Source organism: Mauremys reevesii, linkage group 16 (assembly GCF_016161935.1).
Source record: "Mauremys reevesii isolate NIE-2019 linkage group 16, ASM1616193v1, whole genome shotgun sequence".
NCBI lineage: Eukaryota > Metazoa > Chordata > Testudines > Geoemydidae > Mauremys > Mauremys reevesii.
The window spans coordinates 6,212,856-6,228,494 of record NC_052638.1 but is presented as its reverse complement, the minus strand read 5'-3'; the positions used below and the strand labels follow the sequence as shown (position 1 = coordinate 6,228,494).

The 15,639-nt window shown below is 47.9% G+C and overlaps 1 protein-coding gene across 1 annotated transcript in view; it reads left to right on the top strand.

The window, feature by feature from the left end:
* Positions 1–2,638: 2,638 nt before the first annotated feature.
* KIAA0895L (KIAA0895 like) overlaps positions 2,639–15,639 on the top strand; it is a 46,248-nt gene continuing 33,247 nt past the window's right edge. Inside the window, exons 1-3 of the mRNA XM_039503976.1 lie at positions 2,639–2,769; positions 4,205–4,843; positions 15,443–15,586. Coding sequence (XP_039359910.1) covers positions 4,274–4,843; positions 15,443–15,586 — 714 coding nt within the window. The 5' untranslated portion in view covers positions 2,639–2,769; positions 4,205–4,273. The remainder of the gene's footprint in view (positions 2,770–4,204; positions 4,844–15,442; positions 15,587–15,639) is intronic.

The following is a 15,639-nucleotide window of genomic DNA, read 5'->3' as shown; positions in this document are numbered from 1 at the left end:
CCCCGTCTCTCTTCGTGGCTCCCTGCACCGAATCCAGCCCCGCCAGACTCCTGCGGGAGATCTGTGCTGTCCCCCGTCAGGGCGCAGTGCTCTCAGTGAGTATTCACAGCAACACAGGCAGCCTGTCCAAACCACGGTACCATCACCTGGTGACCGAACCTGAACGCACTGGGGTTAGCTCGGATAGGCAGGAGTTACGCCATAGTCCACTCTGGCTAAGCCAGCGCCACGATGGGCCAGCCAAGCTGTGATGAACTCATCTCTGGTGCTAGTCTCTGTCCTTGTTCCTGAGTCCCTCCAAAACGTCCCTCTGTCCTTGTTCCTGAGTCCCTCCAGGTCCAGTCTTCTGACACCCTTCTCTCCAGCTCAGTTCCCAAGCCCCACCTGCTGGGTTTCTTGTGTTAGGTGTTGATCATTCAATCCTTGGGGCGTCTCTCTGTCTTGTTGGACCCCTGAATTGAGCCAGTTCTTCAATGACTCTCTTCATTCCAGAGACAGCGAGGTGACACTCACACCTCCTGCCTCCTGTGCTGTTCCAAGAGCAGTGTTGGCCATTTTACACCCACTGGGTAGCAATGCAACATAGAGGGAAACTGAGGCACACATAGTATTTATAAAAATATTACAGAAAATTCCCACTTTGTCATATCTCTTCCCCCTTCAAGACAGAACTGAGCAGGGTCACTTTAACCAGTGAGCTGGGGAAGTTTGAACACACAAACAGTCATAGATGCCACAGCCTATTTCCAGTATTGCCAAATGTTACAAATCATGAGTCAGGCACACCAAAAATCATGAGATTGGCTTTAAAATCATGAGATTTTGTAAAAATAATAGCTTGGGTGTTCTTTTCATTGCCTCTTGCTTTTTGAGCCTTTAGAGTGCACTGGGGTCATATTTGGAAGTTTTCTCTACAGCCACGAGGGCTAGAAATTTACTTTTTCTTTAAGAATGAAGGCTGAAATCATCACGCCTCCACTTGACCTCAGGAGGTGGGGCTTTAAGGAAAACAATAATTATCATGAGACACATGACAAAATCATGAGAGTTGGAAACACTGTATTTCCGATCCCCTGGTAGCTGTCCTACCAGGCACTTTCATGATTCTTACAGCACAGTTTCTAATCAATCAAACTTCCAATACACAATCCAGAGCAGTTTCACATCCTCCCTTAGGTCTGGTCTGTTAGATGGCACCAGCAGGATGCACATGGGGAGTTTTCATCCTTTTGCCACCCCAAAACCATGGGGTTTGAAACTGGGATGGAGTCCTGCCACTGCCTCCTTGTCCTCGTCTGCCAGGGAGCGAGGAGGGCAGTAAACCCACATTCCTGCATGTGTCCGCCATCTTGGCTGTACGCTGGGGTGTTCTTATCTTATCCCTTGCTTGGGGTAGGAAGTGACCCCTTGAGCATTTGGGGAGGGGGAGGGGGGATCAGTGTAGATTTGTCCCTCTGCAAGGTAGGTCTTAACCCAGCCATATGTCTGGGCTCTGGTGATGCAGAGCACCCCCCACATTGGCAGGCCCCCTCTGGAGTTGTGTTCCAACCCCAGGGCTGTGTATATGCAAGGGACCCAGTTCCCATTTTGGGGTTAATGTGTTGCCTTTACCCCCAGGACAGAGTCCTCCCCACCCCTGGGTGGGCAGTGATTCAGGGTCTCTTGGTTAAGAGAATCCACCATGGCCCTGACCACACTGTGACCATGTGTCCATTATCAGCAACAGCCTTCCGGCTGCTTTACCCTTCTATGGGGTTTCTCTTACCTGTGGATAGGACAACCATGTTTGGCAATCCCCCTTCCCTGCCCGTGTCTCCCCACACTCAACAGGGCTCAACGCTGCCTTTGCTTTCCCAGTGAGGGTTGGCCATGAGCTTGCTCCCATAGTCACAGCATCAGGCCTGAGGCAATTATGCCTCAGCCAGGGGGAGAGGGTTTCAGGTCATTCTTCTGCCCCACACAGATTCAGGTGTCTAGCGACAGACAGAAAGTTGTCTTGAGCTTCACAGCCTTTCCTTTGTGTTGCAAGCAAGCGGGGGCGGGAATCAAGTCCTGTTTCAGCCGCTCCATTATATTGCCCAGGATCAAGGTCAGACCAGCAGGCCTATAATTACCCTGGTCATCCCATTTACTCTTTTGAAATAGTGGCACAACATTAGCTTTCTTCCAGTCTTTTGGAATGTCCCAAGACTTATTGGAAAGCAACATGGCTGGTGCAGTGAGCGCCTCAGCCAGCTCTTTTAAAACTCTTGGATAAAAGTTATCCAGACTTGCAATCTAAAAACATCCAGCTTTAGCAGCTGTTGTTGAACATCCTGTTGACACACCGGTGGAATGGACAGCGTGTTATCATGGCACGTAGGCTATAGGGCGAGTGCAGAGTGGCTATAGAGTGCTTATATAGGGGCTAGGCTGGGTTGGGTCTCCAGGGTGCATAGAGCCTATAGGCTCCATATAGGGCTAGGCAGGGTCTCTGGGAGGGGGCTGCCGCCCCTCCCCTCAGGAGGTCCCGGGGACAGGCGCGCGCACACTGAAGCAAGGGGCAGGAGCGCGCGCCGGAGGCCCCCTCCGCAGCACAAGCGTCTCGCGCGGCCCCGGTGGGAGGGGGAGCCCCGCGGCTGCGCCTGGCCAATGGGAAGGCGGGGCGGGGCGATCTCCCCCTGAGTCGCTCCCATTGGGTCTCCATTCGAGGTCGGCCCGCCATTGGCTGGGGGCGGTGAGCGGGGCCGGGATGTCGGACGGCTGCGGGCTGCGCGAGGCCTGGCCGGGGTGAGACGCGGGGCTGGGCTGTGAGCGGGGCGGGGTGGCGGGGCCGGGCTGTGACCCGGGGCCGGACCGAGTCTCGCTCCCACCCGGGCCGCTGCCCCAGCCGTGCCCCGCGCGGTGCGCGCGGCCGGCTCCGTGCGCGGGAGGAGGCGGGGCGGGCGTGGCGGGGGGCCGCGCGCTGTGGCGCCCCCTGGCGGGAGGGGGAGGCTGAGCGGGGCACAGAGGGCCTGGGGGAGGGGCCTGTGGTCTCGGGGCGGGTCCGCGCGGGCCCCGGCAAGCACGTGACAGGCCTTTGTGCCTCGGGCCGCGTGCCCGCCCCGCAGCGCTCCCGCCATCCCCGCCCCCGCAGCGCCCCTGCCGTCCCCGCCCCACGGGCGCTCCCCTGCCCCCAGGCCCGTCTAACAGGCCCTGCCCAGCCCCCCCATTACACCAGCCTGCGCCCGGGGGGCTGCCCCAGCCCCCACCCACAGGCTTAAGAACTACACGCGTGGGGCGGTGCCGGTAAAGACTTCATCGTAAGGGGGGGGGGGGGAGCATTAAGGTTCCTCGGGCAAACTTCATTCTGGCCTTGCCTGACCTTTGATTGCTGACAGCATGGCCTGAACAGTTATTTAATTTGTTCCTGTCCTGACTTAATTCACCCTAACGTTTTGCACACCTCCATCATCACAAAAAACCCTCCAGTACCGCTTCACAGGCTGTTCTCCTAGCAGCAGCTGCCTGATCCGCTTCCCAGCATACTTTAGGCTACTCTTTTCCTGGGCAAAGTACAAAATGAGTGGCAGCAGGACCTTCTGTGAAAGAAGCAGCAGTTCCTCAGTCCACTTGCTGCCCCAAGTGTCCATGCAGCCTGGGTGAGGGATGTTAGTTACCCATTGTGCAAGAAAACAAGACTGGGAAATGCCCTCTCAGTGCATATAGTTCCAGTGGCACATATGCAAGGCATGCATTGCATGCCCCAGGAAAGCTGTGCCTGTGGGATGACTGTGTCTGGCTCCTGAATGTGCATGGAGGATGCTGTTTTGTAGAAAAGAACAGTGTCCTCCACATAGAGTGACCTCACATGCACCATATGTGCAATGTAACATTGCATGGAGAATGCTTGTTTGCATACACGTGCAGAATTGCATGCCTGGCTAAAAATGTAATTAGAGAGACAAGATGGGTGAGGTAATATCTTGTATTGGATCAGCTTCTGTTGGTGAGAGAAAGACAATCTTCAGAGCTTACCCAGAGCTCTTCTTCAGGGGTTACTGAACTTCTGGATGTGGGGAATTTACCTGCAGATGTAGGTAAGAGTCAACCTACTCGGGAAGAAGAGAGGTATTTTTTTCCTCATAACTACGGTGTCATCACAGTTACAGCATCCTGGTGTCTAGGAGACTTCTCTTTTGAGGTTATTTGTGCAGTTCCTGCATCTCTTTGTGTGTGTCTGTAGGTACAAGGCTGAGATGAGAGGAGAGCGCCTGGTTTGATGTAATCTCGACAAGGATTTTGGTCAAGGAAGATGGTGCTGGACTCGGGGACGCAATCGTATGAGCGGCATCGCAATGTCCTGAGTGCCAGCCCCCAGCGTGAGAGGGGTGGGAAAAAGTTCTCTGAACACAATGGGCTGCGACTCTATTCCTACCTCTCCCCTTCGCCATCTCCAGATTCAGACCCTACCCACTTGGGCCAAAGGCTCAAAACACCTACCAGGCTCAAGTGCTCCAAGGTCTCAGAAGCAAGGCCTGAGGTCAGGCGGCTGTCAGAAACCTGCCCTGCCTGCCCAAGCCCCTGCAGCTGGATGCGCCGTAGCGAGAGCACCTGTACTGTGAATAGTAGTGGCCGGGCACGTGCACAAATCCGCAGTGCGGCCTCCCTGCCTCATATTGCCAGGCCAAAGGCTGAGGAGATCAGCGTCAGCAGGAGGAGTCCTTGCCTGCTGGTGGCCCTTAGGCCATTGAATGTTGACAAGGAGAGAGAGAAGTTCTTCCAGTCTTGTTATACCTACAACCCACAGTTTGAGTATGAGGAGCCTGTCCCCACGGCTGTGCTGGAGAAATACAGCGATGCATCAGACCAGTTCATTACACAGGTAAAAACCAGTCCCTTGAGCACCCCTCCCACAGGCAGGTTGGCTCATTACCCTAAGGGACGGACACACAAACCCACCCACCCCTTACAGCAAAACGCCAGACTGTCTTCTTGCCCTGAGACTAAAGCCACCACACAGCAAGGGGCCAGATTAGGTCAATACCCAGGGGATAACCCTCTCCCCTGTCTAGCAAGGAGGTGGGCTGGTTTGACACCTGGGAGATAGCTTTCCCTTAGGTAAAGCCAGGGCTGGAACCAGGGAATAATGCTCCTCCAGCATTGGTGGGGGAGGGGATATCCTTCTGTCAGAGCAATTCCCTGAGTCTATCACATACTGCAACAGTTAAATAATCGTTTGACTGGTTTTCTGGAACATGCCTTCATTCGAAGGGCTCATCCTAAGGCATTGTCTAAATTGGCAAGTGAAAAACAAAACTTTTGTGAGAGGTGTTAAAAAAACCACACACCCCTGAAAGACACAAGTTTTGCCAGCGACAAGCGGTTTGAACAGCATTTTGTCGGCAGGAGAGCTAATGTGCCGCTTGTCGAGAGTGGAAGTTTTTTGTCCTCCCAACAAACAGCTGTGTTGCTAAAAGCTGCGTAATGTAGCCATAGCCCAAGAAACCCGCCTTATTGAATAGAATAATTGATGCCCTCGTTTTTATATTTCAGATATTTCTGTTCCGTCTCCAAGTTTGTTGGGCTGTGTCTTGTCCAGAGTGCTCTTGTACACTGATGCATAGTGGTCATTACCCCACATTGTAGATTGCAAAAAGTTGGTATGTTAGAATAAATAAAATGGAAAAAAGAAAGGATACATTGGTGTGAAACTGTATGAGCCCAAAATTTCAAATTCAGAATTAAAGCAGCTAGAACAACGTTAACTGAGTTTGAGCTTATTATTTTATGGAGCAACTGCTAATCCGTCCGTAGTTAAGACTGCACCGTGTTTCTTGTTTAAAGCAGAATTTTGAATCTTCTCTAAAATCTACATGCAGTCGGATTAGGCTGGAAAATTGATATTATCTTTTATTGGATCAACAACTGTTTGTAAGCTTCAAAGCTTGTTCCCTCACCAAGAGCTCTCCTCCAGGTCTTTGAAAGGTACTCCCAGTGTCCCAGCTAAATGTAAAATGGAACAGATTGCTTAGCATAAGTAGTTAGCACATATTCTAAGGGACCATTCAAGGTAGTATTAACACTTCTGCAGTCATAGGACAAAAAGAGGGGGTTAGTCTGTTACAAAGTGTCTCTTTTCAGTACATGATTGTTAGTGTCTAGCACAGAGGTGGACAAAACTAGGGCCCGCAGGCCCGTCCTGCCTGGCCCTTGAGCTCCCGGCCGGGGAGGCTAGCCCCCAGTCCCTCTCCTGCTGCCCCCTCTCTCCCACAGCCTCAACTCACCATGCTGCCAGTGCTCTGGGCGGCGGGGCTGCGAGCTCCTGCCGGGCAGAGTGGCTGTGAGAGCTGCCGGCTTGCCCCGGTGCTTTAGACTGTGCGGCTGCGTGGCTGGCTCCAGCCAGGTGGTGCAGCTGCCAGTCCTGGTGCTCTGAGCAGCATGGTAAGGGGGCGGGGAGCAGGGGGGGTTGGATAAGGGGCCAGAGGGTCCCAGGGGGCAGTCAGGGGACAGGGAGCAGGAGGCATTGGATGGGGGTGGGGTCCCAGGGGGATGGTATGGGGCATGGGGTCCCGGGATGGGTCGCAGGTTCTGAGGGGGGCAGCCAGAGGATGGGAAGTGGGAGGGGTTGATGGGGGTGGGGGCCAGGCTGTTTGCGGGGGCACAGCCTTCCCTACCCAGCCCTCCATACAGTTTTGGAACCCCGATGTGGCCATCAGGCCAAAAAGTTTGCCCACCCCTGTCTAGCAGAGTTATGAATTTAAGCTCCTAGGCTCATCCCTTGAAAGTGATTGGCAGGTTTCCTTTGAGGATGAGTACTCATGGGTCAGACTAAGGCCTGTAGGGGAGGGGAGGGATAGCGTAGCTGAAGTTGATGTATCTTGTTTCGACTTACCTCCCGTCCTCATGGCACGGGATCGACGGCCACGGCTCCCCCGTCGACTCCACTTCCACCTCTCGCCCTGGTGGAGTTCCGGAGTCGATGGGGAGCGCGTTCCGGATCGGCAGGTAGTGTGGATGTACCTATAGAGTGATTGCTTTGTGAAAGGTGTTCACCCACAGGTGACAGGGTGTTTTGTCTTTTATCATTTTCCTGTGTGAGTTCATGAAAAGTATAATGAGTGTTTGGTTTCACACATACAGTTGTTTGTGGGGCATTGAGTGCACTGGATGGGGTACCCCACATGTTGTGATAGACATGTGCAGGGCCCACGGATCTTGAAAGGTGTGTTGTGAGGGTGTTGATCATTGTAGCAGTGATGATTTGTCTGCAGGTTTTTCAACTGTTGTTCTGGGAGTGTCTGGTGCTGCTTTGAGTTGGTGTGTTCTGGTCTGTGAGGAGCTTGGAGGGTTGGTGTTGTTTGAAGGCCAGAAGTATGAATTCAGGATTCTTCCTTTCAGGATGGGGTCCCCATCAAGGATGGATTATAATTGTTTGATAATATCCTGTATAGGTTCCAGTGTGGGGTGGTAGGTGACAACTAGGGGTGTGTGGTTGGAAGGGGTTTTATTTCTGTACCAAAGCAGGTTCTCTCAAGGTATTCAGATGGCCCATTCCAGGATGCAATCTACTTCTCTGGTGGAGCATCCTTGTTTGATGAAGGTGTTTTTCAGTGTGTTAGGGTGTATATTCCAGACTTTCTCCTTGGAGCATATTCTGTGGTATCTTAGCAACTGTCTGTAGGTAAGATTTCTTGGTGTATTTGGGGATCAGTGAAGGTAAGTGTGGTGATCTGTGGGTTTCTTGTATATAATTGTCTGTAGGGTTCGATTGTTGAAGCTGGTGGGGGTGTCCAGGAAGTTGATGCTGGTGTGGAAATGTTCCAGAGAGAGTTTAATGGACTGGCGGTGATTGTCAGAATTGTGATGGAAATCTATGAGTGAGTTTAAGCCATCTGTCCAGAGGATGAAAATATCATCAATGTGTCTCAGGTATATCATTGGTTTCATGGTGCATTTGTCCAGAAATTCTTCCTCAAGAAGAACCCAAGAAGAGGTTGATATATTGGGGAGCCATCCTGGTACTCATGGCTGTTCCCCTGGTTTTGACAAAGTGTTTGTTGAATGTAAAATTGTTATGGGTTAGGATGAAATAGATGAGTTTGGCCATGTATCTGGGGTGCTATCTGAGGGATGTCCATTGTCTTGTAAATGTTTGAGGCAGGCAGCGATGCTGTCATTTTGAGGGATGCTGGTATTTAGGGAAGTGGCATTCATGGTGGCGAGGATGGTGTTCTGAGGGAGGCTGTTAATGTTGTGAAGTTTGTGGAGGAAGTCATTTGTGTCTTGGAGGACGTTGGTCTTTTGTGTGGTGAGTGGTCAAGATGATTTTTGTGAGTTCTGATATGCCTCCAGTAAGATATGATGTGCCTGTCTGGATTCCCTTGTTTGTGTATCTGCTACTGCAATACAAATAATAAATAAGAACTCCTTACTTGATATGGGGAGTGATTGCTGCTGGCTGACATATCACACTGCACACAAGTTACCTCTCCTACTGTTTCCAGTGGCACAGTCGCTGTTAAAGACTAGCCATGCATTAGGGGATTTCTCACAATGATTTCTGTGTAGTTTAAGTAAATATGCTCGGCTCCCAGAAGAATGAATGGTGCATCTAGGAACTGGAGGGAGATGTGTTTGTCTTGTGTGTGAAACAGCACCTTAACAGTGCTGCTTTTGTACGCAGAGCACTAAGTTTGGGGGTTGTTTTTTCTTATCTCTTTGGGGAAAGATATTAAGAGCAGAAGGCTCCGCTGGGTGGTAACAACCTTAACTCTGCTATTTTTTCTCAGTGAATATTCTAGCAGCTGATGGTTGTGACCTGCTATAGTTAAGGTTGTATAACAGTTTTCAGCCTAGCCTCCTGTTTCGATTGCTTGTAACTTTCTGAAACTTTCACTTTTTGGGATGAAATTTTCTAGGCTTGGTCTCTACCACACGTGGTCATTGAGTATATAAGCTTGAGCGAATAACATTCAATCATTTGAATGAGAGGAGACTGAGGTAAAAATGTGCTGTGTACATGTATGCACACACACACTCTTAACTTTCTGTGTGCCTTAGTGCTGAGATGGCTGGGGATCAAGGGCTGATAATTGATATGCAAATAGCCCTCCCTAAAAGAGAGGTTAAGTGTGAGAAATTGGCCAAGTTATGAGGATTTGAAAATGTATACTTTGTATCTGAAATACAATTAATACCTCTTTCAGAGCAGTGTTCAGAAGATACGTGTTTGAATTGCGCACATGTAATTACAAACTATAGTCCCTGGAATCACCCAGAACCTGTAAAGACTAATTTCCAAAAGGTTAAGGGCCATCTAGGTTCTAGTGAAAGGAGGGCAACAGTGGCTTCTGAGTTCTTTCCCACACTATCTCATAGTCCAGGAGGCCATGCAGTGGTCTGGGATCCAGGAAGTCCTGAGATCTATTCTTCCTTCTTATGAGCTGCAATACTGGATCAGACCATCTAGTCTGGCATCCTGTCTCAAACAATGGCCAGCTCCAGGTACTTCAGAGGAAGACAGTGGAAGAAACTCTATAACAATAGATAATTATGTAATCTGCACATAAGAGACATTTCTTCCCAACTCAGAGCAGTTAGTGCATGATCTATAGGCTGAAGCAGGGTGGGTTTGATTCCTAAATATTATTAGATCTGTCTGCTCTAACTGTGGATGTTTTTGTTATACATATCTCATCCTCTTTGAATCTCCTGCCAACAAAGAGCGGCTGCACTGCGCACCTTTAAGCGGCACGGCTGTGTCGCTGAAAGGTGCGCAGTGTAGATATTGCCTAAACCAGTGGTCCCCAATCTTTTTCGTCTGGCAGGCCCAGACGACGAGCCACGGAGGACTGTGGCGGCAGACGAGCATCCACCGAAATGCCGCCGACAAGCGGTGTCATCCAGAGGCATCGCCGCTGAAATGCCTCCGAAATTTGGCGGCATTTCGGTGGATGTTCGTCCGCCGGCCAGTACATGGGTGCACTTACATGCCCTGGCAGGTGCCATGACACCCACAGACACTGTGTTGGGGACCCCTGGCCTAAACTAATAAGCCCCAGTCTTTTCTGTCTTCCTTATACAGATAACTTTTCAGCCTCTCGTCATTTCCACCACTCCTATTTCTGCTATAGCTTTGTGACAGGGAGACCAGAGTGAGCACAGTATCCCAAGGGAGGAAGTGTTGATTTATGACATGGTATTGTGAGATCTTCAGGTTTATTTTCTCTCATTCTTCCTGCATCTAAATGTTTTGTTTGCTTCTTTTGCTGATGCTGCAGATTGAGCTGTTTGCAGAGACACACAAGTCTCTTTCCTGGATGATTACCGTTAATTTACAACCCAGTAAAGTGTATGAATAATTCAGATTATTCCATCCAATGCGCATAACTTTTCATTGTAAGACTGAATTTTAAGTGTTCAATTCAATCTAAATTTTCTAGTCTTGACTGACCTATATACCTTTATCTGAAACTTTAGCCACCTCACTGCTCTCCCATTATTCCAGATAATAAATATTAAACACCTGTTCTAGTACAGAACCTTGAGATATCCTAGTGATCACTTTCAGTATTTAAAATTGACCATCTGTTCCTACTCCTGAGAATCTTTGTCACTCAGCCAAGTTCTTAAGCATGAGTAGTTGCCTCTCGCCTCGTGACTATGTAATTTGCTTCTTTGTCAATTTTTTTTAATATCATGTAAACTGGTTCTTTATCCACACAACAAAAGTAAAAATAGTTCAGACACAGACTGTCATTTGCAGCTGAAGCTGTGCCATCTCTACCATGTGTTATTTATGTGGTTTTGTAATTCTCTTTACATGTAGTGTTAACCAGTTTTCCTTGCACTGAATTAAGGTTCCCAAGCCTATAATTCATAGGATCTCCTCCAGTACTGTTTTTCAAGATAGGTATAATGTTTGTTCCCCTGCAGTCTTCTGGTATAAGCTGCTGGTTTTTAGGAGATTGCATATTTTTGGTAGTACCTCAGAAGCTAATTCCGCTTTCCTGGATTAATACTGTCTGGTCCTGGTGACTCGCTGCTCTGTAATTTTTGTTTCAGAACCTCCTCTTTTGATACCTATTCTTTTTAAGTAATAAATATTAAGTTAACTCCCCAACATACAAAACTACTCAAGATAGTTAAGTCCCAGGCAGACTGCGAAGAGATACGAAAGGATCTCTCAAAATTAGGTGATTGGGCAACAAAATGACAGATAAAATTCAGTGTTGATAAATGCAAAGTAATGCACATTGGAAAACACAATCCCAACTCTACATATAAAATAATGGGGTCTGAATTAGCTGTTACCACTCAAGAAAGAGATTTTTGGATTGTGGATAGTTCTCTGAAAACATCCACTCAATGGATGCAGCAGCAATCAAAAAAGTGAACAGAATGTTGGGCATCGTTAAGAAAGAGATAATAAAACAGAAATTCTCTTTATCATATTGCCTCTATATAAATCCATGGTACGCCCACATCTTGAATACAGTATGCAGATGTGGTTGCCCCATCTCAAAAAAGATATATTGGAATTGGAAAAGGTTCAGAAAAGGGCAACAAAAATTATTAGGGGTATAGAACGGCTTCCGTATGAGGAGAGATTAATAAGATTGGGACTTTTCAGCTTGGAAAAGAGACGACTAAGGGGAGATATGACTGAGGTCTATAAAATCATGACTGGTGTAGAGAAAGTAAATAAGGAAGTGTTATTTACTTCTTCTCATAACACAAGAACTAGGGGTCACCAAATGAAATTAATAGCCAGCATGTTTAACAAATAAAAGGAAGTATTTCTTCAGACACCACACAGTCAACCTGTGGAACTCTTTGCCAGAGGATGTTGCGAAGGCCAAGACTATAACAGGGTTCAAAAAAGAACTAGATAAATTCATGGAGGACAGGTCCATCAATGGCTATTAGCCAGAATGGGCTGGGATAGTGTCCCTAGCCTCTGTTTGCCAGAGGCTGGGAATGAGCAACAGGGAAAGGATCACTTGATGATTACCTGTTCTGTTCATTCCCTCTGAAGGACCCAGTATCGGCGACTGTTGGAAGATAGGATGCTGGGCTAGATGGACCTTTGGTCTGACCTAGTATCGCCGTTCTTATGTTCTTAAAGTCATCTATGGTGAAGACTGATGCAAATAAATCCTTTAACTTGTCTGCAATGTTCTTACCCGCTTAATTGCTTTCTTTACCTCTGGTGGTCAACAGGACTTCTTGCTTCTAATACACTTCAAGAATTTCTTGTTCTTACATCGCTGGGTGTTTGCTCTTCAAATTCCCTATTATTCCTCTGACTTTCCATTTTAGCTTCTATAGTCTATGTTCTCTTTATCCATTGCTTCCCTTGGGCTGGATATCCACTGTTAGAGGGTAACCTCTTTGGCTCAGATAACCTCTCTAACCTTACCAATTAAGCATGTCGTTTATTCTTCTCTTGCCTCCTTTTCAGTGAGAGCTCCGCATGCCTCTTGTGGTTATGGTTGTAGAATTCGTTTACATGCTCAAACCGTGATTTTTTTTAATTCCTTCCTTTTGGCTTAAAAAGGAGAACCACAGCTAGTCAATCGGATCATACATTACATCTTCCTAAAGTTTTACAATCCCTTCCCCGAGGATGTTGATTTTACTGATTGTTAAAGAAATATGCAGTCCTGTGTGTTGCTTAGGACTAATGGAAGAATAGCCTCTCCTCTTCTGGTGTAAAGCTAGCTGTTCCAAGAAGCAATGATTTGTAATGGTGAGCGGTTGCTTCTTTAATTCTTGTTCCATTGTGACAGACGTGACACGTATGCAGAACTGAAGTCACCCATTATCGCTGCATTGTTGGAGATAGTTGCCTCTCTGGTCTCCTACAACATTATGCTTTCCCTTTTCCTCATCAGGAGGCCACTAGTATATGTGTACACCTCTACCCCAATTTAATGCGCCCCGATATAACATGAATTCGGATACAACACGGTAAAGCAGCGCTGGCGGGGGGGCTGCGCTCTCGGGTGGATCAAAGCAAGTTAGATATAACATGGTTTCACCTATAACGCAGTAAGATTTTTTGGCTCCCGAGGACAGCGTTATATCAGGGTAGAGGTGTATTGTTAGGACTTGGGGTTGGTAGGTCCTGTCAGTTCAAAACATTTCTTTTTCATTTCTATGAAATCTGCTAGGTGCTACTCCCCACCTCTGACCTGACCTGTCCTTCCTGTATAGTTTAGGGTTCCACTGGCTGGCCTTAATCATTGTCTGCAGTTCAAACCTCTTCCCTGGGAGGTTGGCAAAATAAGCTGCTTACGCTTTTCAGATGAAGTAGTAACTGAGGCACAAAAAGGTTAAGACCAACACTTTTAAAAATGGCCACTAATTGGGGGTCCTTCACTATTTAGGTAGCCAATTGTAACAGCTTGGGCCTGATTTTTTTCAGAGTTACTGAACAATCATAGTTCTCATTGACTTCAGCTGGAGTTGTGGGTACTTGGCACTTCCAGAAATCAGGTCCCAGGTAGACACCTTGGGTACATCTACACTGATATGGGCTCGCAGGGCTGGTGCTACAAGGCTATTTTAGCAGTGTAGATGTTTCAGAGCTTGATCTCTAGCCCACGTGGGAACCCGGGATGGGGAGAGGGTCTCAGAACCCAGGTTCCCACTTGAGCGGGAATGAATAAACATCTATTTTTAGCCTCAGAGTGTGAGCCCCACAAGGCCAAGTGTGCTGCTCAGGCTCCGAGACTTGTTGCCGTGGGGTTTGTTTTGCAGTGCAGACATATCCTTGAGACCGAGTTAGACTCTGAACATTAGCAGCCTTGTGGCCTGTGGTTTGCACGAGATCACACAAAGTTTATGGCAGATCTGAGAACAGAACCAAGATCACTGCATTAATAGACCCACAGCTGATCCACCAGATAACATTGCTTGAGCAAAAGCACTTTGCATGTGGGTGGTTGGATATGCTGTCTGTAAAGTGGGGCTATTTGTGTCTGTTTGTCAACTGCTTTGAGATCTACAAGTGGGAGAGCTAAGTGTGAAGGGCGTGGGGCTGATCTGTAATAACTTCTCAATACTACAAATGAGCTGAAACAATGAGGAGTACTTGTGGCACCTGACTAACAAATGTGTTTGGGCATAAGCTTTTGTGGGCTAAAGCCCACTTCATCACATGCAGGGAGAATCATAGAATATCAGGGTTGGAAGGGACCTCAGGAGATATCTAGTCCAACCTCCTGCTCAAAGTAGGTCCAATCCCCAGACAGATTTTTACGCCAGTTCCCTAAGTGGCCCCCTCAAGGATTGAGCTCATAACCCTGGGTTTAGTAGGCTAATGCTCAAACCACTGAGATATCCCTTCCCCCACTAATACCTACACTCTCCTGATTGCAGTAGAGTGAAAAATACAGTAGGCAGAAATATACACACAGTACATGAAAAGATGGGAGTTGCCTTACCAAGTGGGGGGTCAGTTCTAACACGGCTACCACTCTGAAACCTGTCACAAATGAGCTGGTTATTGGGAGAGTTACTGTAGGACTATATTGAGTGATTGGATTGTGCACTGTGTGCTTGAGTGGACTTAATTTAATAGTGGAGCAGGGCTGTTAGGAAACTAGCAGGAAGGCAACCTCCTGGTAAGCATTTCCTAAATAACCTCCTGGTAAGCATTTCCTAAATAACCTCCTGGTAAGCATTTCCTAAATAACCTCCTGGTAAGCATTTCAAGGGGGCTAAAAAAATGATGCCTGTGCTGTGAAGACGTTATTTCCAAGCACCAGTAAAGTTACGAGTTGTTTGGCCAAGGCTCGGGACTAGCATGTCAGAAGGACACTAAAGTCATGTTCTAGAGTGAGGGGGATGGCAGGTACCACCCATCGTGATGTTTTTTGTCTATTGGCTGCAACAAAATTCCATTTGCGATTGAATTTGTTTTTTGTCTAATGCAGGATGAACCTGAGCCATTTGGAAATTTTTCATGAAAAGGTGTAGGGAGGGAGAGGGAGGCCTGTTATAGTCACTAGTCCACTGGTATTAGGCACTCACCGGGGATGTGGGAAACTGAGGTTTAAGTCCCTGCTCTGAATCAGACTTGAACCTGGGTCTCCCTCATCCCAGGTGAGTGTCCTAACCACAGGAGGCTATTGGCTATTCTAGAAGCATGCTTTCTCTCTGGTTTGACCAGAAATTCTTTCCTGGACCTGAGAAACCTTCCAAAAGAATCGACATTTTCTGACCAAAAACCCAAAATGTTGAAAAATTCCCAACCAACTCTTATCTATCTGTTATTCCTTTGTGTATGATAACATACACAAAGACATTGTATATATTTTTGTATCAAAAGCGGTCAGCCATTTGATTCTTTTATCAGGTATTCCTTTAACTGGGCGTAGCCCAAGGAAATCTGTGTATAGCTATGGAGGCTGCACTTGAAACTGTAGGAGGTGGCTTGGGGAAAGACTAACTCTCTTTTATGTGTGTGTGGCAGGCAACTGGGATCATTCATGCCGTCCTGGAGAAGTACGGATCTTATGAGCGCTTTGAAGTGGCCACTGGTGGAAGAGTGCTGAGCAAGTGCCAAATCTGGTCTATTATCCGGAAGTACATGCAGAAGGAGGGCTGTGTGGGAGAGGTAATAATTGTCTTCATTTTGTTTATGAAGCACCTTCACCACAACCACTGCTA